At 37.8% G+C, this 27,555-nt stretch overlaps 1 protein-coding gene across 1 annotated transcript in view; it reads left to right on the top strand.

The window, feature by feature from the left end:
- The window catches only part of LOC149249259 (U3 small nucleolar ribonucleoprotein), a 77,152-nt gene that overhangs the window by 28,268 nt on the left and 21,329 nt on the right, over positions 1 to 27,555 (top strand). Inside the window, exons 6-8 of the mRNA XM_089458663.1 lie at positions 9,018 to 9,086; positions 10,314 to 10,355; positions 10,565 to 10,633. Of these exons, the coding sequence (XP_089314789.1) occupies positions 9,018 to 9,086; positions 10,314 to 10,355; positions 10,565 to 10,633 (180 nt within the window). The remainder of the gene's footprint in view (positions 1 to 9,017; positions 9,087 to 10,313; positions 10,356 to 10,564; positions 10,634 to 27,555) is intronic.

Raw genomic sequence — 27,555 nt, 5'->3', positions numbered from 1 at the left:
TTGGATCTTCGAGGACACCATGCTGATAGACATATTTAGCTCCATGACTTTACTTTGCATGGGCATGAATTCACTTTGCATGGCCATGAATTCCCTGCATGTGCCTTGACTTTTCCTTGCATGATCATGACTTTCCTTGCAGGGTGCATGACTTTCCTTGCATGGTGCATGAATTCGTTGCTTGTACCATGACTTTTCCTTGCGTGCACCATGACTTCCTTGTATGGTATACGACTTTCCTTGCACGCGCCATGACTTTCCTAGCATGGTTTATGATTTCACTTGCATGGCCTAGAAGACTCCATCCACTTGCTTGAACTTGAAGGTTAGACTTCCACTGGGCGACTGACTATCCTTCACAGTCTCCCTTTGAATCTAAACTTTGTCTGAGCCTACACAACCTCCCCTTGGCTCACTCAGCTTTTCCTCCCATAAATTGTTGCAATTGAACTTGTGTCCTTTCAATTTCAGTCCCGAGCTGCGGTTGAACACTTGGCCTAGTCCACTGTAGACCACCACAACTCATCTCTGCAAGTGTCCTCACCCCTTGAGTCAAACACTTTATGCACATGGCTCCACTACCAGATGTGCAACTCTGCGACACACTGAGGATACTATCTCGCGATCAACTTGCCATCCGCATGGAGCTACCTTGTCCATGCCAAAGCACTCCCTGCCAAGGTACCTAAACTATCTCAACATGCATCAACAAGTTAACAAAAGTCCATCAATGGTGTTGGCAGTTCACCACTCAACATACTGTTGTGCACCAAGTTCTCCACCGGTACACAAGAACTCCCACCCTATGTTGTCACCAAACCAATCAAGACCACATCTCCAAACTGTTCTGGGGAACCTCCCACCCCATGTCTAGCCAACTCACTTGGAAACTTTGTTGCTTCCTGCAACAGTTTCATGGCTCCCATCCTAGAGCTGACACTTGTGCACACTTTGATTCAATTACCCTTCAAAGTAGCTTTGATCCGATGTTGGAATTTCCTGGCACCCTAGGTTTGATCCCAACTTTAAACAACTTGACACGACATAATATAATAGCAATGAGATCAATAATAATACTTAATATTTAGGGCCCAAAACATGTTCCTTATTAGTCCTTCAATAAGAAAACTTAGGCCTACTATACCAGGGATCATGGTTCTTTACAAACCCGAATACAATTCTATAACACAAGTTTGTCCTTTGACTTATAGCCTAGGGCTGAGGCCAATTCCCTTAGGTTCTCATATGCCCATCATACAAAACACAAATAATCACCATACTATTAGCCCAGGCCTTCTTCAATAGACATTGGTTTGCTTATTCTGGCCTCCACTAGGCCTTGCCAGTGTTGTGTAGGCCTTGACCTACCCTCCTTAGCACCTAACAGACCTCGGCTAGGTATGTTACAACCCTCGACCTACCTTTACCAACCCTCATGTTCCTTCCTGCCTACTACTTAGGACCTCGACCACCTATTCTACCCTTCGGACAACCCCTTCAGCCTTCTTGTAACCCTCCCTTTAGCCTTCCTAGTCAGTAGCAGGCCCTAACATGCGTCCTTTTACCCTTGGCCAACTACCTTTTATTCCCGGTCTAGCCTTAGCCTGCCTTACTTATTCCTCAACCCTTGTTTTGTTGGCTTAGTTGACCTTACTAGGGTCATTTGGGCTACGGTTTGCCCAATTTAGTTTGCTTACGGCCCTTTACTTTAGAACTCGACCTTGCTTCAACATACCCGACCTCAACCTTGGCTACCTCAGATGCTTCTTGCTGGCTGATAGATTCTTTAGCTTGGCCTCACAAAAAACTCCTTGTTGCGTCTTTCAAGCCTTTACTTGACCTCCTTCTCCCTTTGGCAACGACTCCCTTTAGCTAACCAAAACACAAAAAACTGGGCCATTCTTTGCTTTGACTAGTAGACTGCTCCTTTAGCCCATTCTACCTCCCTTTTGGACATATATATATGCTTCCTTTAGGTGTCTTAAGAGCCATATTTCTCCTCAATAGACCCCAGTTCACCACTCAACAATTAATTAGAATATAAAATACATTTCCTTGGGTTGCAAGCCCACTCCTTTGGGTCAAAACCCCAAACTTTGGGTGCCTCACCCACAAAACCCCCAAGGCTTTTCTACTTAGAAATACCTTTCGAGCTATCAAATTTCAACAAAAATCCAAAATCTACACTATGAGCATTAATGTTTCCTTAGATCTATTGTGTTATGCTTGTGCATGTAATAGATAAAAATGTGGAAAATGGAGAACAGTGAAATAAACACAAAAACCACAATGAATGCAAGATATGATTTGCGAAACCCTTATGGGATGAAACCCAACTAGAAGTTGAAGCTACTCTGCTCTCTCTTTCTTTGGATGGAAATGGGCAAGTACAATGGAGTGAGACCTATGGCTCGTTGGCTGCTACAATACACAACTCTCTCTCTTTTCTCCCTCTTTATCCATTCTCCGCTACTCTGCTCATCTATGAAACAAAATGCACTCCAGTAGAATGCAACCCCTTTTCCTCCTAGTGGCTTGATTATAACATAGCTCGATAGCCTACTAATGGTTAAGTTTGACTCCTTCAACTCTTAACTAGAGCTACACATATGACTCTTCTAGAGTATTCTTCATCATGATCACGTGAGTAGCCCTATTTTCATGAATAAATGGTGCTGACATGGCAACCTCTTGAATCATGGTTATCAAAATAGGAAAATCAACTTCCAGGTGGCACAACTTTTGCATACAGACTCTATTTGAGGTCTTTCTTGCACCGTTGGAAAGTTATCTGAGTGTGCAATAGCATTGGGGGATGTAGTTCTTAAGCGACAAAGTTTCACTCCCCAAAAAACACTATTTAATGCCTCAAACTTCTTTCGGAAGTGTTTAGACCCAATTTGCCATACTTGGACCCACCAGTAAAAATGGTCTTGTGAACTAATTCCTCAAATTTTTCCACATTAAAAGCATCAAGATGGATGACAAATAATATTAGGATCCAATCTGGATCACTTCTCTCATAAACATATACTATGATTTGTTGGTCCATGTCTTCAAACTCCCAAAAAGAAGTGATAGGGTCCATGATCTTAATGGCAAAATCTACCCTCTCACTAAACATCATCCAACACTATCTTCAACCTTTTTTGAAGCATTTTGATCCTACTTTCTCCAAAAACACAAATACTTTGAAATAACCATGCATCCAAGAGTAGCTTTGACCTTCCTCAACCTCATAAGCATGATGGATGTGGAGGCAAACCATGTATTTGCAATCTTTAATATTGATAGTATTGCACACAAGAATCCACACCTTTGTGTTAATGACTAATGAACAACTCATCCATATGACGTGCACCCACGTATTTTTCAAGAGCCTCCAACATTTTCAATAACATTGGTCCATTCTCTGATGACACCATGAAATTGATGAATAGATGGCGCATTGGAACCATCCATTCATCAGCAACAATACGAACAGTTGTGAGGGTCATGATGATTTGATAGGAGCCAGCAGCTTATTCACTCTCTTCTTTGCCATAACCAACAATGTGGTTCTAATCTTCATAGATCTTGGAGGGATATACCCAGTTGGAGCCTGTTCAACTAGAGTTCAACTCATCCCAAAAAACAAAAGAGGCCTTACAACATTAAAAGGAAGAAGGTTGAGATAGAAAAAGAACCCAATGGTAGGATCAATCTTCCTTGCAGCCCTTGTTAAAGAGCTTCTCCATTGGACTGCCATGGGTAGACTGCCTCGTCTTTGTAGGCTCTCAGTTCCATTCTCATTTCTACTGGATGGCTTTTTCAAGAATTGAGGAGGATCTTCATCTCTACGAGTCCTACATGCTGCTGCCACCTTCTCCAAGAGTCAAGACAATAGAATCCTCTCTTTTCATACTTTTTTGTTGGCTCAGATATAGTAGCTTTGAACATCCTTCAATTCCCCTATCCCTAAGGGCCAACAAATGGTCATTCACTTGGTAGTTGATGCTTCTGAATCTATCAGTGCAGAAATAATACACCAAAACAACAATTTCTCCCACAACAAGCTTTACTCTGGGCCCTTGTTTTCTTCTTACACCAAAGTGGGTATTTGCTTTCTTGCTGTATCAGGGCTATTTACAGCTTGGCAACTTTACTTGTAGCAGATTGAGCAGTAACAGCAATGCATTGACCTGGAAGAGGGGAGCAACAGTGATATTCTTCCCTTCCCTTTGACCTTTGACAGCAGTCTTTGATTATTGAACCATGATTTCTGTGGTATGAATGAGGAAGAGTGCTGCTCTTGGATAAATGCAGAGTTAGGATTCCTTTAAATCTCATTTTTCTCCTGAACCTGCAGACCATTTGAGTGATTTCCTGGAGGTGAGAGTGAACAAATGAGGGAAAAATTACAGTTTTAGAGGGCATTTTCCCTCCCAATGGGTCATTCTTTGCCCCGAGCATGTCAGACATGTTGCCACAATCCAGATCTGTGTGTCTAACATGCATTGGACATGTGTCCTATGTCCGGATGTGTGTCAGATATGCAGGCCTAGAGTGTCATGTGTCAATGTGTCCGACACATTGACACATGACACATGACACATAGGCCTCCCCCAACGTGTCATATATCTCAGATGGCTGGCAAATCTGTCTATTAAATGGAATATGAATATAACAACAACAACAACTGTGTACTCTTAAGTTTTCTCAAAATACTGAGTGGAGAGTGGCATCATTCTCTTATCTCTGGTGTTTACTAGAAATCTATGTCTGATTATCTTGTTTGTGGGCCCTTTTCCTTGTGATTGTTGTGTTTATGATATCTTCTAAAATTGCAAGATTATCAAAAATCAAATTGGCATATCCCTTGTTGCGGACTTTCATCCACATTAATATGACTCAGATATAAGGAGGCAGAGAGATGTCAAAAGTTTATGAGCTGTAAAATCTAATGTTAAGATTCCACTCAACATGCATGTGAACTTGTGCGCAAGCAGTGTCGAGGTTTTAATATGATAGTTTTTGGTAATATGTAGTAGCAATTGGGAATTTAGGAAGATATTTTGGATAAAAAGTAGGAAGCACATCTATTACTTACTCTAGTTTGATTTCTATTTGTATTGATGTATGATCTGTTGAGTTTTATACTAAGTTACCAGGATTCGGATCCGGATCCGCTAATTTTTTGAAAAGCCAGGATCCGGAAACGGCAAGGAAACGTCAAGTACAAGCAAATAAAAAAAAATTAAAATTTTTAAAATTAAAATTTATATTAATATAAAAATAAAATCATAAGTTAGTTTTTAAATATATAATTTTTACATACAATAAATAATTATTGTATAAATAATTTCATATTTAATGTATCATTTATTAATATTAATTAAACATTAATTAAATTTATATAAAAATAAAAAACATGTGATTTTTTAAATATATAATTCAATGTAATACTTTAAAAATAATTATTAGCTTAATTATAATAAAATTAATGCATCATTTATAAATATTTAAAATAATTATTAATTTAATTATAATAAAATTAATGCATCATTTATAAATATTTAAAAATCAATTATTAGTTATAATATTTATATTGAGCAAATTTTTAAACTTATTTTAGAAAACTTACTTTTTAAACATGAAGAGAAATTTTAAAATTGATTAAAATAAAAGCTTACTTTTTAAACTTTAAATATTTAAATTAACAATAAGTCTATTATAATTTTCATCACATCCACGTTCATTAAAGTTTATAATGTCTTGTATTCTAAGTGATTATAATTTTCCTATGTTACCAGGATTCGGAAGTTATAAGCGATTATATTATAAGCGATTATAATTTTCTTGTGTATTTTATATGACGTTTGAATTTTTTTTTTTTAACCTGTCCGCTGAGCAACAACGGGCAGCAACGAGGCGGTGGCTGAGCACCGTGGCTAAGCCTTGCTGGGCAATGACTGACTGACGGCAGCATGGGGACAACGGCTGACTGACGACAGCGTTCTTGGCTGGCTGAGGACGCATATCTAAACTTACAGCGACAATCGAAACCTAAAAAAATTCCGCTTTTTCTGACTTTTCGGCGACCATTTCACTGTTTCCGGCAGCCACCAGCGGGATCCGTATCCTGGGAAAGTTTACTGTTTCCAAAAACTGTATATTTATAAAATATGTATTTTAGACGTATTTTTGGTGTATCGTATCCGGATCCGGTTCAGATCTGTGGATCCGGCAATATTCCTCCTGCCTCTGCCGGATCCGGTAACATAGGTTTTATAGTGTCTTCTATACTGATAATTACTTCAAATGATTTAAATCTTTTTCACATTCTTATTTATTATTTCATCATTAAGTAATTACACAAAAGACATCAGCGAAATAAGATTTATGACATTAGGATCATGAAGAGACAGCAACACGAAGAACGCAAGTGTTTACCCTAGAAAAACCCACATGGGGGAAAAACCAAACAATCTTTTCCTTAGGGAAATCATCAAGATCAACAGAGATACATCAGTCAAATACAAGGTCAACCAAACCGACAATGTAGCTAGATCAAACCAGTGTTATCGGGACCAGACCGAACTGGTCTGACCTGGCTGGTTAGACCGTTTTGAGGCAAAAACCGGTTCAGACCGGTGATTTGAACTTTTTTTGGCTGGTTCGGTATTGAACCGGCCAGTTCTATAATGGAACTGGCTGGTTCAGTACCAAACCTGCCATTTTCACCAAACCAGCCGGTTCGGTACCAGTTCAGTAAAGCTGCATAGAATGCAGCAAGTGGGGTTTGTTTTCCTTTTAATTTTTGTCTTGGCTGGGCACTAGCCCACAATAGGTGCCTAAATTTCAAGCCTATGGCCATACTATTGCTATGCAATTCATGGTAATGTTAAATTATTAAAGTAAAAGGATGATTGAGAGTGGTTCTGACCTGTTTGGATTTCATATGGAGAAAGTAGAATTTTACATCTCACTCAAAATCTGGCAGAGTTAACAGTTTTTCAGGATTGGGGAGATTGCAATGTTTCCATTTGATTGTCATGTATGACGGTATCGAACAAGCATTTAATCAACAACAACAATCCCTCTTTGTACCTTGATGTTAGTGGCATTGTTTGTTGAACTCCTCTATCATGATCCTACTAAAAATGTACCCATCACTCAAACAAAATCTTGAATTGACATGCTAAGCATTTTAATCTTATTTTAATGCTTAGAGGGTGATATTGATGACAAAGATCCCAATATAGGCAAAGATTTTGATGATATGTAGGTATTTGTTGTAGCATGATTTTTTTTGGATGCTAGAGGCCATCTAGGTCTTGTTTTTTGATGTATTTTCGGTTCAAATATGGATTGCACTCGGTGTTATTTTGGTTATGTGCACCCTTACATGCTCTATAAATGAGAACTTTTGCTTATTTGTGTATAAATGGTTTGGATTCATATGGATGCACATGAATATATGTGGTTTTCTTTAAAATTTGAATATTTTATGTGTTTTTGGTTGACTGGTTTTTTGGTCCAGTGTTTTTACCCGGTTCTGACCTGGTTCCTGGTCCGGGGGGTGGAACCAGTCCAGGGGGTCTACTGGTTCGATGATCGGTCCTGTTCTGATAAAACTGGATCAAACCTGGTCCACTGCCTCCTAGTCAAGTCAAACAGCTTGCCCAAGGAACTTGCTCTGGTCTGCTCAGCTAGGGCATAATTTCATCTTCGTGCATCCATAGAACTCAGTCCTGCAACTCCATTATATCTCAGAAGCTCGGCCTTATGGTCTTAGAGTCTTGCTTCAGAAATTCACTTTTCAACGGAGATAGATAAGGTGTCATCTCAGAAGCTCGGTCTGCATTTGAGCTAGTGATTTGTCCTTAACTTATCCTTCTTTGTTGCCTTCTCCGCATGCCCAAACAGAAGATTATGCCTCAGAATATTAGCTTGTCCTTGCCTCAGAAGTCTGAAATACTTGAACAGAACCGAATTAAATGTTGGAGGAAGGTCAAATACCTTATATATATAGTAAACTGGCTACCCGAATGGGTGCGTCTTACATTGGGGCTGACTTAGCTAGGAGGAGGGCTGACCTGGCTTCTTGAAGCCAAAATTTACATTTTCAAAATTCAAAATTTTCTTCTTTTAAAAAGACGTGAAGAACATGTCAAATATTTTTCTCTTTTGATAACAGCATGAAGAACATGCTTTACAAATACATTAATGACTAAAATAATTATAAAGACTGACTATAGCTACAAAAATTCAACATGGTCTAGACTCTAGATATGTTTAATTTATACTGTCATGTGTTGGCAACAAATCTGCATACAGATAGATCTCAGCTTGCATATATAAAGCTAAGGGAATTCTATGGCTCTATTAGCAATGGCATTTGGATCCAACTATATCGAGAGAGTTATTGTTGTAGCAGGGTAGTCTTTTGTGACTAATATTCTTAAATTACTTTTTTTTGTAAATATAATTCCTAGGTAAAATTAATAAAATCATAAAGTTGATCTCAATATGTTAGTTTGATTTTTTATGTATAAAATGTTAAATATGAATATTTTTGTGCCAAATCAAAAACACTATATGATAGTTTAGATTTTTATTTTTTTAACTCTTACCTTTTAGTTATAAATTCTTCTCTCTGGGCCGATTTCCCAACCATTTATACCTTGAAGATTCCCTTGATTTGCAATTCATAACCTTTCAGTTCCTTTAATTTATTCGAGTCACCATGTACATAAATAAAATTTTAATTTCAATGCCAATTTCTCTACTTGAGTTCTTCTACTTATACCAATAATCAGGAACAGATCTCTGAGATGTTGCATTTTCCTTGTGTTTAGAGTTAGCAGTGACTCGAGTATCCATGCCCACAATATTGAATTTCTATACCAGAGTCAATTTACTTTCCTCAGGCTTGCAAATTGATTATTACAAATTTCTGCTGCATTTCTTTTCAGACAGTTTGATTGTTCTTGCAGATAATATTTTACAAGTTTGCTGTCTAATTGTTATTTCAGGAGCAGTTTGATGATGTGCAGCCAAAACCTACTTTACCTTCTTCTGCACCGAAGGAGCAGATTAAGTTGGTATGTAGTCTTTCATGGTATAATTTGAAGTTTAAGATTGTGACTGACTTTTAAGTTTTAACTGTCTAGTTCATGTGTTGTGTCTTTTATTTGTTAAATGTCTGTCTCTGGCAGGATAGATTGGTGTTTTTCTCGTCATTTCAAGTTGTCTGCATGCATTTGACTTTTTTCAATCTTCACAATTTTCTAAGGGAGGAAAAACAAAGTTTCCATTAAATTAGAAAAGCAGTAGAAATGGCACTGTTAAACCTTACTGTATATTACTAACTAAGCTTTTTATCAACAAAATACAGGTAACTAAACATTCAAAATATGCTGTTCCATTAGAAGATGCATCTCTTGCAAGACAATTACTGAACTGCATATAAGGATCCGGATTCTTGGGGCAGCTCCATAAAATCCATCCCTATAGTTTTGGCAATTACTTAGAGGCATCCTTTCTTTCATCAACATCAATTGCATTCCTTAAACAGCCTAGTCCTGAACTCTAAATTAAAGTATAGTATCCAATTTTACTAAAGTGAATAGGATCTCTGTTTCTTGGAAACTTGGGAACATACATGTGCCTAATATGACTGTGTTTCCCAGGAGGTCAAACACTGAATGGTATTAGATCACGAAGGTCCTTATCAGTGCAATTGCAGCAACTTATTACCTTTTACTGGAGCTCCTTGAAGCAACAAAAAAATTATTCCAAGTGCAATTGTGTGTTTTAGGTCCTCACAGAAATCCTTAGTGTTACTCAATTCTGAGGCTTCCTGCTTCCCATTAGCATCTCTCTTAGTTAGACCCAGCTCCAAATCATAAAGGTTTGCTGTTACACCAAAACCCAAAGGCATCAGTGGACAGTTAGTCCCATTTAGGCCTTGAATCACATCCAGAAACTCAGTGTGATAGTTGGTAAAAGACGCCAAACCTACTGCAAAGAACAAAATCACAATTACTCTTTGAATCTTCAATATTGCATCCCAGCCTGGAAAGACCTGTCACCTTTTAAGGCACCATTAAATTTTAAGGGAGGCTTTTCATGACCAGTGAACGTATCTGTACCAAAACCCCTTGTAGGCCACCTTTCATGTTTAACAGAAATAATTTTTGGATCTTTTGGTTGACATGCATTTTCTAAATACTGCAGTGTTGATCTAGACAGGAATTTTGGCTGTCTAATGCTGTTGACAATCTGTAGTATATTATATATCCTTCTGATGCTAAAAGTGACATGTGCAGGATGAGAATAAGAGTGAGAAAGGGCTGGCTGAAATATATGAGGTTTGTCCTTGTACTATTTGCATATGGATCTATTACTTTTTAGAGTTGCAGTTCTAAAAATTTGGCTACATTCTACAATCTCAGGGCTGTTATATTCCATTATGTTTCTTGTATTCTGTTTTGCTATGTACTAGACTCAGAGTTTAGGATTTTTGATTTGAAGAGTGTCCATCCTAATATTTTTTCCTGGTTTCATGTTATTTCCATAGGCTGAGTATATGCAGCGCACTGGCCTGGCTTCTGCTCCGGTGTCTTCTTCAGATGCATTGAAAAACGAGGTGTGATTTTGAACCCTATAAGTACAGCTGTTCTTTAAGATTAAATAGTAAATTTTTCTAAAGGCAAGCTGCCTGTTAACTTAATATGGAAGATATTGTGTAGGAGCTAGGAATTCATTCGTGATGAAAACTATGTTCTCTGTCCATTTCCTAGGACATATTCTTATGGTATTGTCTTTAGAGAGATATAACTAGGCCCTCTCCTATATATCTGTAATTGACTTTTAATCCAGCATAGGATGTTTCTTTCTGTGCTAGTTTCTGGTTGTTGAAAGTGAAAATACATAGTGCTGATTGTGCACATCATTAAGTGCCATTCCAGGTATATGAGAACTTGAAGTTGTGATTGTAAACAGCATGGGGCTTAAGATAGTTTTTTTATATTGAAATGTTGTACTGTTTATTGACAATTGATAATCTGAGATCACATCCTACTTTTTTGATGAGTAAATAAGCCGATAACAAGCTTGTTGAAAACATGATGTTTTCCCAAAATTTTCCGCCTTTATAGATGATTCAAGAATGTGTTTATCTACTGGCATGAAATACTGGTGAAACTTCCATTTTAGTTTAAAGAGAAAATAAAGATTCTGTTACATATTATGGAAAGTAGTAATATCTGTGATATCAAGTGATTAATGTATGTGATAGTATTTATATATTACTGAAAACAATTTTGATGGAGATTAAATGTGGAGTGGATGTAGAATCATGGGCAGAGTTAATATTTTTTAACATATTCTATTTGAAGCATACAAGATTGAGTTCCCTACAGCAACGACCGAAACAGTTTTAGATGACATCCAATGATGGAACCATGTTGCTGAAAGACTATGGTTGAGGGTTTTAAGCCTTTTCTGTTACAGTGGAAGATATAAATTTTTTGTTGTACGTAATTAAATTGTGACCCATTTTTTGGCCCTTTGAGAATATCTTAATGAGGTTGATTTTCAAGGATATTCCGGATTGATTTGATGTCAAAATTTGTTTTCTGGTTATGAAATCTATACCAAAAATGAAATTCAACTTTGTTGTCAAATCATGACTAGATGTGCTGTTGTATTACCTGCTATTCTTGTGTTTGACTTTGCAGTCATAGACATACAATCTGTTTGACTGCAACCTAAGTCTGGCTGGAAGAAAACAATGCAAGTGTGGGAAATGTGGGGTTCCCCAGTTCATAGCAATGTTATCAGAATTGGACCAGCCATCTAATCGGTAGAACACTCGAACCCGGAGGCGGTCAGAACCGGTAAAAAAACGGTCCAAAAAACCGGTCAACCAAAAACACATAAAATATTTAAATTTTAATGAAAAACATATATTCATGTGCATCCATATGAATCAAAACCATTTATACACAAATAAGCAAAAATTCTCATATATATATATGTTGAAATTGGAAACTAGGGCCAACTTCCACCTTAGGATAGCTCATATGATGGCGATGATTATTGCATTGGATTCCTCTTTCCGAGAGGTACAATTTTGATATAAAGATCATCTCATTCTGACAAGCAGAAATGAAATTTTGAATTTATTCTTTCTTATGGACAAATTGTCAAGGTCTGCTTCAATCAAATGTAGCAGAGGATCCACATTTTTCTGTGGGATAGATCTAGGGTTTAGCTACCTCCTCGAATGGGTATAAGGAACAGTAGAACCTAGATCAGCCTCCTCTCGGCATACCTGTGATCTGAAGATGATGCCCTCGGATGGATAGAGCAGATAAGGCAGCGTGTGATCTGGGCCTTCACACATACTACTGTCTTCACTATGATATACCTGTAGCAGCCTCAACATGATGTATTGCAATGGTTAGGGTTATATGAAGAGGATCTATATTATCTCGGTAGAACCATGGAAGGAGTTTCCATGATGATAGAGATCCTCGGCATACAGTATCATTAGTTACTACAGCTCTCGGATTTATTATGATGCAGACTTGACGTGCTACAAGGAGCAGTGACTAGGATCACAATCTTGATCCTGACATAACCATAATCACAGTAACTATAGATCATGATTTTGTATATCAGTGTTCTCATTGTCTCAATGATCTCAGTGCAGCAAGAGATGCATTAGCAATCGATCTTAGTAATATTGTTGTGAAGGCCTCCATGTTGCAGTAATGGTGATTTCAATGAAGACACAACAACTATGGTCTTGGTGAAGAAAGCAACAAGGATGATCTCAGTTAAAAGTGCAGCAGTAGTGCAACTATGATGACATCAGTGTAAGCAACAATGATGATGATGATCTCAGCAATGGCAAGAAAGAGGATTGATGTCTTGGTCTTGGAGAGGCAGATTGTGTCAAGGGTCATGGTCACGCATAAGAAGAATTTATGCTTGGGTTTTCCTCTCCAAGAGGTAGAGGTTTTGGCCCTGGCAGAAAGCTAAACATTTGAGTTCTTGTCTCTTTTGTTTTGGTAGTAGTTCGATGAAGTAATCATATACACTAATAATGAATGGAACATCAAACTAAGATAAATTGTTTAAATACTTCACAAATTGCTATCATGTAACAAAGAATCAACTTAATTATGCATGCCCTTAGGTTCTTCAACAATTAGCATACACAAAAAAAGCAAGGACATTTGGAGGACAATCAAGCCCTGTTTCAAAAGACTGAGAGGCATTTCTAATAGCCTTGTCTAGGCTGAGCACATTGACAATCAAATCGAAGTTTTGGGCACCTCTTATCAACCCTCTTCTCTATAACAAAATTGCAGACCTACTCTAAAAGAATGAAGGCATAAAAGTTCATTTTTTGAAGGACGAAAAAGACAAATCTAAGCAGCTCAAGGAAGGCCGAGTGTCCTGACAAGGAAAGCGAGGGTCTAGGGGGACCTTACAAGGTCTGAAATATGCATCAAAAGTCCCAAATTTTGTGCAATATCTCATGTATGTAAGATCATCAAAATATCTTTAAGGGTATTCTAGACCTTGTTGAAGGATTGTTCCGAGCATAAGCTTTATTAAAAGAATACAGAGATCCATATTCTATGCATGTGCATAAAAAGAATCTTTGTCATGTTACAATTATCTTAGACTCAATCTGAAGGTGAAAAAGTGACTACAGTCACCATAGAAAGAGGGAGCGGAGACCTCCACTACAAGTGCGCCTTGAGACCAAAAGACCTGTGCAAAATTGAATTGCTTCACTCATCTATATTCATAAGTTCGCAGGCTTATGCAATGTCATTGAAACCATCAAAGTAGTAATAGTTTTGTGCACATCTATAGTGTCCTAAAAGACAAGTTTGACAACTAAGCCTATATATATAGTAAGAAGACTATCATCATTTGAAGAGGCAACCAAACATCTCATCTCAAGACTTGTGCATAAATTCAAGGCCACTGTCACCATAAATAAAAGGAACCGAGAATCCTATTTTTGGGCATAAGTACAGTATGAGAGGTTTAAGGTATAGCCTCAGTTAGGTTGTGAGAAGGTCGAAACATTTTTCTAAGCTTGTGCACCATAAATCGAATTGTTTAACAGGTTTGCCATCCATCCTCTAGCTCTCTACAATCACCCTAGAGGAGAAAGCAAAAGGTCTGAAGTATAACCTCAAGTCCAGGGCCAAGAATTATTTTGCAGACTTGTGCGCATTGGAAGAAAGCTTCAGTCATCCTCTGTTGAAGAGAATCATAGTAAGACAAGGAGTTGAGGCCAAAATATAGTGATCTACATATATATTCAAGTTAGAATTATCACTTATAAGACCCGACATTGTGACGTTCATTGACTGGAGAGAGAATATTAGAACAACTTCTGAATCGCGTAGTCTAACGAGGTGGAGTTGCCCGGAAAGTTATGGAAATTTCGGTCATATTTAGAGAAAATTTGGCAAGGATTTTTGTAAATCCGAGTTATAGTTGTTAAACTTCAAAATTTTAGGTGTCCTAGACGTTTTTGATGGTGCTGAATCCATTTCCACCATCGAAAACATGATTCAAACACTGCCTCTACAAGATTTTTTGAAAATTTTTTGCCCGGAATTCCGGCCACTTTTGGTCGTCCGGGCAATTCCTCCGCCTCGTTAGACGACTTCCTTCTGAATGGTTGTCAAAAGGCATACTTGAATATGCATCAGTTTGATGAACCGACTATAACAACCAAAAGTCGTATACGCAACGGAAATCTTTAAAATACTTCAAAGACGTAAATGTCCATTGCAAGACATGTAACTGTATATTGAATTGATGTAAGATGATTACAAATGAGAATGAGGGTCTACTTATATACCTTAGGCAGGTGCCCTTTCATGAATGGTCATGTCTCTAAGACATGCCTCTTCATTACTAACTAACTAACCATTAGTTAATTAATTATTAATTATTATATTTATATTTATTATTTTTATATGAATTATATTCATAACATTGCCCCTCTCTTCAAAAAGCTTTGTCCTCAAAGCTTACTGATGAAAGGTTGGATCTCTTTTTTCTGCTCGTCGCGGAACTGTTATCTTCGTTGTTACATGACCATATGATCCTTGGAGTGATAAATAAAATTGTCGAATCGAAAATGGATTTGACCATCCTAGATTAATCCTCTGTGAAATCTTTCAGTCACTGGAAATTTGTAATGAATTATTATCATCAGATTGGATTCTGCAAACTTCAGTATTCTTTGGAACATAAATCTGTTGTTTTCATTTTGAGTGATACTAGTATGTAGATTGATTGGAAAGTCTGCTCTTGTTGGACTTCTGGTTGGACTTTCCCTTATCATGTTAGTGGCAGTTCCCTAATTTCCTTCGGGTGTTCTTGTTGTTGAGTTGGCATCGTCATTTGGAATGTCCGTTGTTGAACTGCAATTTCTAAATATGTTTTAAATTGTTTTGGTTTCTCATCCTCTTGAATTGTGATATTAACTGGATCGGTATTTATTCCTTTATATTCAACTTGGACTGACGACTTCGACACTTCTTTCGTGATAAGTTCTTCTAACTTGTTTTCCAATGATTTCCTATCATCCTTAAGTTTCTTAATTTGAGTGAGTAGACATCGATTATGGTTTCTGAGATGTAAAAGTTCCTCATTTTCTGAGTCAACTTTATTTTGGTATTCAAGCTTCTCATCTTTTAAACACTTGATTTGTTCTAATAACCTTTGGTTAAGGTTCTTTAAGCATAAACTTTCCTCTTCTTTTCCTGATAGACTTTCATTGAGTTTCTTTTCAGACATTTCATTTTCTTGTTCTAATTGGTGTTTTTTAGGTTTACATTTTCTTACTTGTGTAAGTAGCTTTTGATTATGCTCCTTTAAACATGATTTTTCCTTATTTTTGTTGGATATGACTTCTTCTAGCTCTTTCTGCTTCTTTGATATTGTTTTTGGATTCTCTTGAAACATCGGTTTCAAAATATCCTTAAGATCTTTTGCTGAAGGCATTATCAGTTTTGATTTCCTTGTCATGTCTTGGAACATGACCATCTTCTTCTTGTAAGGGAACATCAAGAATTTGTTTTCTATGTTTAGAATGAACGTACCTAATTCCTTGAACCAAGATCGATTGAGAATTATGTCAACCTCTTTGTCAAGCATAGTTACTACACAAAATTGAGATATGTACTAATAATGATCAGTTGTCACTTGTAAATCATTAATTTCATATTATTTTCTGCCAAAAAGACCTTCTCGTTTGTCCATATTTGGCTATAGAATTAATAATTGATTTGCCAAATTAATATTAATGTAATTATCCTTGATATTTGTATTAATAGTGATACTAATCTCTTTCCTTTGGATACACCCTTTTAATGTAATTAATCTAAAATCTACAATTGGAATAGCTTTATAGGAGAATCTTCCTTCTTTTATTTTCAAATTAGGCTCCATTTTGCCTTTGTTGATAATTTCGTCGAATGATTTTTGAAACTTGTATATTCTTCGTGTGAGTAACGACGTCTTCAAAATATAATACATCTGTTTCTTTCTTTTTAATTTTATTTTTAAATTGACTCCCGTATAATTTTTATAGAAATTATTCTTTCATTCAATAACAACACCCCTTTTTTTCAAGTTATAAAAACCTTGAAACCCTTTTATAGCTTTTTTTTTTTTTTTCCAAAGAAAAAATCTGTAACCTTTTATTTAAAAAATGAAAAGTTACAATTGCAGATGCATGATGCATTTCCATAGCTGCCCGATGGGCACTGGTGCCTTGGCACCCTTCGCAACGTTAACGGACTAACGTGCAAAAAAGATGAGAAAAGAAGAGAGAGAGAGAGAGAGAGAGAGAGAAAAAAGAGAGAGAGAGAGGAAAAGAATAAAGAAAAAAAACTGAATTACATTTGTGACCATGCTTCAAGTTTTTCTTCCTTTTTTCTTTTCGACCTTGCGCCATACTCCTTGAGTGGGCTCGATCGAGGCAATGACTAACTGTGTTTCTGCTTCCTGCATGCCTGATTCCTTGTCTGAGTCTGATGTGTCTGATTTGTGGTGCCGCTTTATCCCTCCCATGTTCTGTTCCTCATTTGTCTTCTCTGCCTGATTTTGGTGAAGCTGTACAGCCTTGGTATCTGTTGTGGTTTCCTTCTGGTTCCTCGTTTCCTGGGGAGCCTCGGCTTTCTCTGTGGGAGTGTCTTCCTCTTCAGCTTCCGATTCTTCGTCATCTGAGGCCGGAGGGGAAAAGAGCCAACCTTTCTTCTGCTTCCCTTTCTGCTTTCTTTTGCTGTTCACTTTTTTTGCTTCTGGGCATGTGCTTTGCAGGTGTCCTGTTTGTCTGCAGAGCCTACATCTAAAGGCAGTATTTTCGTAATCTAGTGATTGCAACCAAATCTGCTGTTTGTATATCAGCCTTATGTTGTCAGGCAGCCCTTTACTTAAGTCCACTTCCACACAGATCCGTGCGAAAGTGAAGATCCTTTCGTCAATCCTTTCCATATCTGTTTTGATGTATTTCCCGATACTGTTTCCAATTCCTTCCAAGACTTGTTCGCTCCAGAAATGCAGGGGGAGGTTGTGAAGGCGAACCCATACCGGCACTTTGGTAACTGTCATTTTGTTTGGATCGAAGTCTGTAAACCATGGGGTTATAAACAGCCCCGCCGTTCCCCAGAACCAAGGCCCGACATTGATAATTGTATCTCTGACTTCCATGGATGCAAATCTGACTATGAAGAAACCTTTGGAGCACAGGTGTATATCGCATTCCATGGTCCAATTTTTGAAGATCCAGTGGAATAGATTCGTTGGTGTTGGCCAGAAGCTGTTGAAACGGCATATTAGTGCCTGCGATTCATATGACTTAACATAGTCATCCATCCCTGTAAAATCAAGATTTAGGGCTGGAGATTGCCCTAGCTGTTCTACTATGTATGGCCGAGGTGTATATCCACCTTGATCTGGGGGAGGTCCTGACTCTCTGTTGCCTTGAAGTATGTTTTTATATGATGGAGCTCCCTTAGGTTTATTCTGGGGTACTGATTTCCCCTTTTCCCCTCCTGAACTGCTTGGCTGTCCCTGAGAAGGTGCTACCCTTTTATAGCTTTTTAACTTTATAATTTCCCTTAATAACTAACTTTTTTTTAACTTTCTTTTTCTTCTTCTTTTTTAACTTTATTTTGTTATTTTTTTTATAAACTTTTTTTTAATATATATATTTATATATATATATTTTTTGTTTTTGAAAAGTTACAACCCTAATGAAACGTGGCTATTCACCTCTTTGGGGTATAATATAAAATATATGTCCACTTATGTCCCTGTGACTCGATGAATTTTCTCCACGTTAAAAGTAAAACTTACCATTCACATAAAGAGATTTTGTATTCCTTTTGTTCTTCTTTTACCTTGAAATACCATGGGCAATTACCATGGGTTGATAAAACCACAAGCTTGTAAACCACTTAATGAAGAATCAAGATAATCTTATCTACTCTTCCTTTTCTTACATATAGTTTTAAAGATATTCGGAAAGATTCCCTTTTGACTTTATCATGCATTTTTTTTATCAATAATGTAGAACTTTTTTATATATATGAATGTTCTCCTTCAAAATTTACATCTGATTTTTTTTTACTAGAATCATAGAAATGTCAATGGCCAAAAGCCTTTTTTTTTTAAAGTGGCAAAGGGCCTGACCGAAAATGGGGAAACTCCAACTCGTGTAGCGAAACACTTAGTTGCGACGACAAGTTGATGGCCAAAGGACAGGCTCTGCCAATGTGGCTCTGATACCATTGTAATGACCAAAAGTCGTATACGCAACGGAAATGTTTAAAATACTTCAAAGACGTAAATGTACATTGTAAGACATGTAACTGTATATTGAATTGATGTAAGATGATTACAAATGAGAATGAGGGCCTGCTTATATACCCTAGGAAGGTGCCCTTTCATGAATGGTCATGTCTCTAAGACATGCCTCTTCATTACTAATTAACTAACCATTAGTTAACCAATTATTATGATATTTATATTTGTATTTATTAATTTTATATGAATTATATTCATAATACCGAACCATTGAAAGAATGTCATCTAGCTACAGTCTTATACATGGTCCAAATTTTGAACAAAAGTCAAGATTTCTTGTGTTAAGAAGGATACTATTCTGGGCATATACATATTAGTGGGCCGAACTCTACAGTGACCACTGAAGTCGACTTTAAAAGGGACCTTTTGAAGCCAACCTGATTTAAGAATCTTTGGCATCATCTCTTAGAAATAATAGTATTAGTATTGCATATTAGATTGAAGAAGAAAACCTATAGCTGCTCTATTGTTTTGGGTAACATCCAGTCCCCTGGACTAGATATGACATTGAAAAGAAGAGTCCTTCGAATGACTTGTAGCAGCGATCATTATTCTTGAAATTCGAGGCAATTTTTTTACCTTGACAATATAAGAATTCTTCACTTTTAAGAACAAGCAGAAAAGCAATGACATACTGATCATGAAGCAAAAAGAGGTAAGTTGATGCACACCTTGAGGAAAAACGATGAAGAAAGCATGGCATCCTGCAACAGGCATTGTGGCAGTCTCTATAATCATGAGGTACAAAGGTATGCAATCATAAGGTACGTATAGCATATTGATTTTGTAGAAATTTAATGATCTGCACCCCAACCTCAGTTTACAATTTTGGAAGTGTTTATTTGACCCAACCCACATGTTTTGTCATGCTGATATAATTTTCAGTATGCATTCACTATAAACATTTAATAAGTGCTTCTACTATTTTTCACATTTCCTAACAACTGTAATTAAAATAAAATTTATGAAAGCATTCAAGCATGAGAGACACTTATTTTTGGTCAAGGTGACCCCAGAAAAACCCCACAGCCTTTTGGGGAAAACCAGTTTTCAAAGGAGAATTTTATTGCTTGAGAAATTAGTTTAAGTACATAAAAATAACCACAATACTTATCTCCCTTTAGCTAAAGCTTTAAATGCAATTTTTGGAAATTTGTGCCCATTGAAATAATTTCCAGATTTACAAAATTTCATGCCCAAAAATATTTGCACTTATCCACAACTCAGCTCCTCAATCTCTGTTCTCAGAAAACAACCTCGAAATCTGTGCATAAACAACCTCAATTTTTGTGTTGTCTGTCTCAATTTCTTTGCCACAAGTGCCTCGAAATTTGTGTTATAAATAGCCCCGAAATCTGTGCTAACTGTGCCTCGATTGATGTGTTATCCCTTCTCAGAATTTCGTGCCTAGAATTCTCGGAATGTGTGCAACTAACTCAGAAATTGTGCAGCCCATAGCCTCAAAATTCGTGCATCTGCCTCAATTTTCGTGCTCCCCTATGGCTGCCTTGCTCCTCGATTTCTGTGCTGGTGTAGCTGCCTCCTTTTCCTAGGAATTCAAGCTCTCCTCCTCAAGCTGCAAACTCTCCTTGAAATTCACCTCTCCTCTTCTCTTCTCCTTCTCTCAAGTGTGAAGGGAGGAATGTGCCTCATTTTTCTCCTTTTGTCTTTTGGAAAAGATTGAATCACTAACGCTAGGATTCAATGGTTGAGATTTAATCTCCAAATCTTAAGATGTGTGGTTGAGATCACTTTTCCCAAGTGACCCCCCTCATACATTTGGCCCCTTTACTTAAAAGCCTCCTAGTACCTTTTTCAAGTTGTATACCTTTTTCTAATTTTCTCATAAAGTGAATTTCTCAACTCACTTTAATATTAGAAAAATGAACTTAGTACTTTACACATAAAGTCACTTTATAAAGTCCAAGTGACTTTAATATTAGAAAAGTACATGGTACACTACCTTTAAGTATATCTTCAATCCATGACATTAATATAACTGATAAATGTCATCAAGTCAGAAGTCATTAATGTGTCTACTAGGCTTAAAGGGATAAATGCCTAGGAATACCTCTCATTGGTATTATTTTCAATAGATTTGAGGTCTATCAAAAGATGGTTTAGGGTTAATTGCTTATGTGGTTCTAGGGTATACTATTGTTTTTATTGAAAATTTATATTTGTAGGTTTGAAACCCTAGATAATTCATATAAAAGCCCAGCTATATGAAAACCCTAACACTGTTTCACTTGTTCCCTCATAAAAACCCTAACCCTTGATTTCTAGGGTTTGTGAACTATCTAGAACATGTGACAAAGTAGTGATTGATAAGGATGAATAATATGACATCTCATCCAGGATCTATTCCATGGAAACCCTAGAATGACTAATGGACATCATGCTTTCATATATTTGCTTGGTTGTGTTTGTCAATAAGTGATGCAAGTACATCATCTGAAAACCCTAACACTGTTTCACTTGTTCCCTCATAAAAACCCTAACCCTTGATTTCTAGGGTTTGTGAACTATCTAGAACATGTGACAAAGTAGTGATTGATAAGGATGAATAGTATGACATCTCATCCAGGATCTATTCCATGGAAACCCTAGAATGACTAATGGACATCATGCTTTCATATATTTGCTTGGTTGTGTTTGTCAATAAGTGATGCAAGTACATCATAAGAAGAAAGAAGGATAAGTAAAGAAGATCCTTTGTTTTGGCAAGCATGATGGAAGGAGGGAACTATAAGGACCTTGATAATGGTTGGATCCTTGGGCACTCTGATATATAAAGATAGATTGATGGTATAATTGTGTGACTGTGGATGCCTAGATGAGTTAATAACAACATATGAAAGAATTAATGAACCTGATATAACAGTCAGCTAGCCGATATAAAGATTTTGCTGCAACCCGATAATAAGGATTCTTTATGGATCCTCCTTTGTGTGTCATGGAATGAGTTCTTCATCTTAAGAAGAATGACCATGACGATATCACTATTTTAGTTTACTCTCTCATTTGGAGTAGGGTTCTTAAGAAGCTTTGTTGGTTTAGTTGCAACAGGATGGACCTCATCCTGAAAATGATGAGCAAGGCTAAATCACTGGTTGAGATATGTTGATGTTCCACTAAAAGGCTCTGATGAAGATTGAAAGAGGACCATGATGTTGATGATGACATGATATACTGTTAGGTTCTGCACAATCTTGCTATATGAAGAAGAATCATTTTTAAGTAAGATGTGATGACTTTGTTAGGTTGTTGCCTTGGTACTTGGTTTGAGGAGCTGATGAAAAATCGCGATGACAGATGTAAGAACAGGTTGCATATGGAATCTGGATCGATGATCATGTCCTGGTAAATCACTTTCTTGTTCTTTAGAGGGAGCCATGTCTGAGCTCTATGATTATTGATTCATGAAGATGCAACAAATGCAGAGTGATGATGTGGAAAGTGATGGTGGACCCTGTCTTGATGATGTTGTTGTATATAGAGGGCTCAGTGGTTTTCAAGGAGAGCTCGCGTGTGTGATGATGACGATAGAGCCTTGAGATCTACTGTTATAGTAACTGCCGGTGGACACTTTCTCTAGTTGCGAGGGAGTGATGGATTTAGTTCTTTGTTTCATGTGTCATGCACTAGACCAGGAATAACATTCGTAAGTCTTAGTCAAGGCCATGAGGAGAGAATGGCATTTGTAGGATTAGGTAATTGTCTGAGACAGATACTCCTTGTGGATTTGGAATCCAAGATAGGAAGTAGGTTGGTGACCGACACTCTTTGTGGATCTGATTGGGTATCCAAGACAAGAGTGGTCAAAGAGGATCAATGTTCTTTGAAGATTGGGAATCCAAGATAAGAATAGTCCTAAAGGGACATACCTGTTAAACATCCAGGTGAGGTATGTGCCCTAAGAGGTAATGTGGTGTCCCACATAAAGACTCCCATCATTGTGCTTTGATCTATTGAGTGATAGGGCTTGTTAATCAAGGCCTTGCTACGTTGTATATTGATCGTAATGTTGATGCTTAAGATGGCTTACCAATCTGACTCTTCTTATGAGAAAGTTTCAATGAAAGTATTGTCCTTTTACTTATGGTTATTTATGAATACCTCCCTAGTTAAGAGGGAGTGTTGAAATGTAACTAGTGTCGGTCTTCATTATACTTGAGTCATGACTTGATGTAATTATTGATGTACTTGTCAAAAGAAAAAGAAAAGAAAAATTATTATTATTGAAATGGGTTTCTTGCCCATCATGTTATGGCCCTTGTTACCCACCATTTTGTGGGTGATATTCCTAGGAGAAAATTTTCTCCTAGATGGTCCTCAATCGACAACCAGCAACCCCATTTAGCCACCAACTAGGTCGTTGTGCCATTTCTCCCACCACCTGAGCCAACCATGTGGTTTCTCACCCATCTTTCATGATTGTATGTTTGAAGGTGGGCCTCCCGAACCTAAAGGTATGCCTTGTCACTTGGTAATTGAGTATTGTAGTTTGCTTATCATGGACATTTTTGGGCATGGATTAATAGGGGGATTTGGCAGAAAGAGTGGGCTAGGTCTGTGCTTCTGTCCCCTAGACCTCTTTTGGATGTTACCCTTGGATCATAGTCCCGTGGGATCTCTTTTACTGACCTTTGGGTTTTAGGGTGGTACTACATGGGAAACCTCAATTTTGGTTGCGTGGTTCCGATCCCTCATCCACATACATTACTCCCCTTCCATTCATTATAGCCGCATTCATTATTCTTCCCACTTGGGTCCGTATTTCTCCCACTGGATCCACATAGGGTTGGCCTCCCCTTTTTCCCTTGCCCACACCTTGGGTCAGGCTTGAAACAATGCCCCAGAGGTTGATGTAGCTGAAAAGAAAAGTAAAAGCATAATTGGCTACATTCAATAGGAAAATGCACCACACCATGCAAAAGATGGTCAGGGCAAACACATTTAGCACGTGGGCAAAAGCCAAATGCATGAGCCCTACCCCATACTCATAGCCATCACCTTGGTTCTTATAGGCCCTAGATGAGCCTCCTTTATCATTCTGGAACCCATGATTGTCACAACCCTTGGTGGGCAATGAACCACACTAACTTAAAAGGGGTATCCACTGTTATACCTTACACATCATGCTCTTATCCTTTGAGCCTCGAATAGTTAATCAAAGAAAAATCATAAAAGGCAAAAGGCATCTAAAGAAGGGTGGAAAAATCAAGGCCTGGGTAACTCATGTACCATGATTTATCCCTCCTATACATTATATACCCAAGTGTGGGCTTTCCCTTTATTAGCTACCCTTGTACCTTGGCATGTGGCCTAGGATTTCCCCTCTCATTCTCTCTTCCATTCATCTCTTTATCACATGCCACCACCATTTGAAGGATGTACCTTGGACATACTATCCCCTTTAAAGGTAGAAGTCACCTAATAGGATACTCGGTTAACCCCATTTGGAGCTTGGAGACATTAGCACATGCTAAAGCCCACTACTGAAAAATATGCCACTATGAAGTGTCCACCTATTGTCCATGGTTTGTAAGCTCTTTAACTCGGTTTCTTTTGATGACTTGTTGTACTGGAAGGCCAGGAGACGCATTGGATCTTATGTAGGATTGCAGATGGTCTCCATTTTGGGTTTGGTCTCCATATATGGGGTCCTAACCCTCTAGAGGCCTACATTGGCACATGTAGGGTGTGTGTAGAGAGCCATGGGCATCCACAGCAGTAGACAACACTCCATGGATCCCCAGAGATGTTCAGAGATTGCTCGAGATTCACCTATTGGACGAGGAAGATGCACCTGGTTCACCATGCCCAACTGGCCCCACAGTTGTACCATGCACTTGGCAGATGACTCAGGACTTGTATGCTGATGTGGTATCACTTACACCATCATCTGAGCCCTTACAAATGATCTACAAGCATCTTCGACCTACTTGGAGACCCATGAGGTTACTTGTGTGCCCTCACACCCATTGGGAGCACCACAGGTTTATTATTTGGAGAACAAGGGGCCAACCCCTTGTCCACTAATTTTGGGAGTCCTATTCATAATTGTGGCACTTATGGACCAAGGTTACTTGGGAGAGGGAGTGACATTTTTAGAAGCTCCCGGTTTGGGAACGAGGGAGCGATTTTTTATATAATATATATATATTTTATATTTTGATGCATATATGTCAACAAAAGCATGTAGAATGATGAATAAGATATAAAAAACATAGATTGAACCATTTAACGACAATCATCTAGAAGTTATAATCTTCATCAACCACGTCCACAAGTTAGTAACATAGTAACATACAACATATTGAGTCTCATGATTCATCAATCTTAAAGTTTCAAGCTTTCAAAATTCAATTAATAACATTTATCAACATTGATCACCAAATTTGTACTTGTAAGTTAAGTGTAACCATTACAACAAATAATATCTCCCTAGGGGACCCAATGAGCTAGGCCTAGAAAAGGAGACGAAGTAAGATGAATAAGGTTTAAGGTCAAGAAGGCCTCAAAGACAACTTCACTTAGCACTAGGGCAACAACAAAAGCAGCTTCAAAGACTTTATACTTCGTTTTGCAAGATCGATGTCTTATCAAGATGAATTTCAGTAATGAAACATCCCTAGGAACATTCATTCATTATACATGGCCCATACATGAAGCATTCACTATCTAGAAACAAAATTTCCACAACTTTGCATAAAGAGATGCAGCAAATAAGCCCTAGTATAGTGAAATCCCAACAACAATGTATGTGACAAAAATAGAAATAAAGACCGTGCTATGGACTTCATCAGGCTTCTTAGAAGGCCCAATGACAAGTATTATTGATCATTCGACCTCTTGAAAGGCTTATTCTTTTGTTTATGAGTTAGTTTGGTGGGCTTGTCACCAAACGTTAGTTGTTTTACACATTATTTTATTTTAGGGGCTAATGTAGGCCCAAGTAGCTAAATCGAACTCATTAGAAGTGTATAAATAGAAATGATGAGGATTCATTTTAGCATCATCACTTGGATTTGGAACTTCTATCTCTTTAGAGATTTTCACTATCCTTCTTTGAGGACGAATTTTTGGAGCATGGAATGAATTTTGATGTTTGGATTATTTTCTCATGTCTTGGAGCTTCTTGAATGGAAAAATTTGGATGGTTGGATATATTCTTATACATGTAAGTACAATTTAATGTTATTCTTTCTTTCTATTTTTGTCACATACATTGTTGTTGGGATTTCACTATACTAGGGCTTATTTGCTACATCTCTTTATGCGAAGTTGTGGAAATTTTGTTTCTGGATAGTGAATGCTTCATGTATAATGAATGAATGTTCCTAGCGATGTTTCATTATTGAAATTCATCTTGAGAAGACATCGATCTTGCAAAACGAAGTTTAAAGTCTTTGAAGTTGCTTTTGCTGCTGCCCTAGTGCTGAGTGAAGTTGTCTTTGAGGCCTTCTTGACCTTAAACCTTATTTATCTTACTTCCTCTCCTTTTCTAGGCCTAGCTCATTAGGACCCTAGGGCATCATTTATCTTGCAAACCACCCATAAAAAAAAAGTCGATCTCTTGGCCCCTACTGCGTTGGTGTGTCTCCTAGGTGCCCTCCAAATTTGAAGAAATTTTGACGGTGGGATATTGAGATATCTCAAGCCCTAGCCTCGAGATTGAATCTTGCCCTTGGTTTCCTTAGGCTAGACGCCTTATTGGGACCCTTACATTGTCTTGCTTTAAAAATTCTTTCCTTGGTCCCTTTCTCCCTTCGGAATAGGTCAAGCATATCATTGGTTTCTAAATCCTCCACCCTTGAGCTACCCCCCGAGTCCACTTGGTTCCATGTGGTCCCATACACTTGGTTCCATGTGGTCCCATACATTATTAAGGGTAATTCTTCTAGGATCACTTGGAATCCAAGCTTTCACAAGAATTTCAAGGCCCAGGAATCTCCATTATAAGATATATGCCCCAAACCTAAACCTTGAAGTTCCCCTCAAGCGCTTCCTTGAGAGCTTTAAACCTTGTGTCCAAAGCAAGCAAGCCACATATTTGAGCCTCTCTTGTGAATAGGCTTTTAGGATCACCTCTCATCCTATCATTGATCCATTCAATTTTATGATCCTTATTATAACGAGTCTCCTCCCATCGATGAAAGGCCGCAAAGAGTAGGGAGCCTTAGCCGAGGTGATAGTGGGCTATTGCTCCATTGTTGCCCTTGACCTAGTGGTGGCCCTTCAAGGATCCCCTTTTAGGACTCCTGCTAGTTTGAGCGATAAAAATCCTAGGTCAAAGCACCTATTGAGTGCTCTAGGGGTCTTGTTGACAAGTCAAAGGGCCAAAGTCATGATGTCTAGAAGCCTTTAAGAGATGAGTCCGCCAACTCTCTTCATGTCGGTCCAGTGTGGCCTAATTCTCTCTTTTGAAAGCCTACATAAAGAGGAACCTCACCTCATTTATGATATGCATCAATCAAGCGGTATATCTCTGTATCTAGCAAAGTCTGGGCAAGGAAGAAATAAGGAGAGTGAAATTCTTGAAAGCTAGTGAAGTTATTTGAAGATCAATGAATTGTTTAAGGAAGGAAATCCTTGTCCCTATTGCCCACACGTGCGAGTTTTGGAGGAGAACCTAGGGTTTCC

This window comes from Pinus tabuliformis, chromosome 7, assembly GCF_031772625.1.
Source record: "Pinus tabuliformis cultivar Carrire ecotype Pingquan chromosome 7, CPIR1, whole genome shotgun sequence".
Classification (NCBI taxonomy): domain Eukaryota; kingdom Viridiplantae; phylum Streptophyta; class Pinopsida; order Pinales; family Pinaceae; genus Pinus; species Pinus tabuliformis.
This window is presented reverse-complemented; position numbering and strand designations above follow the sequence as displayed.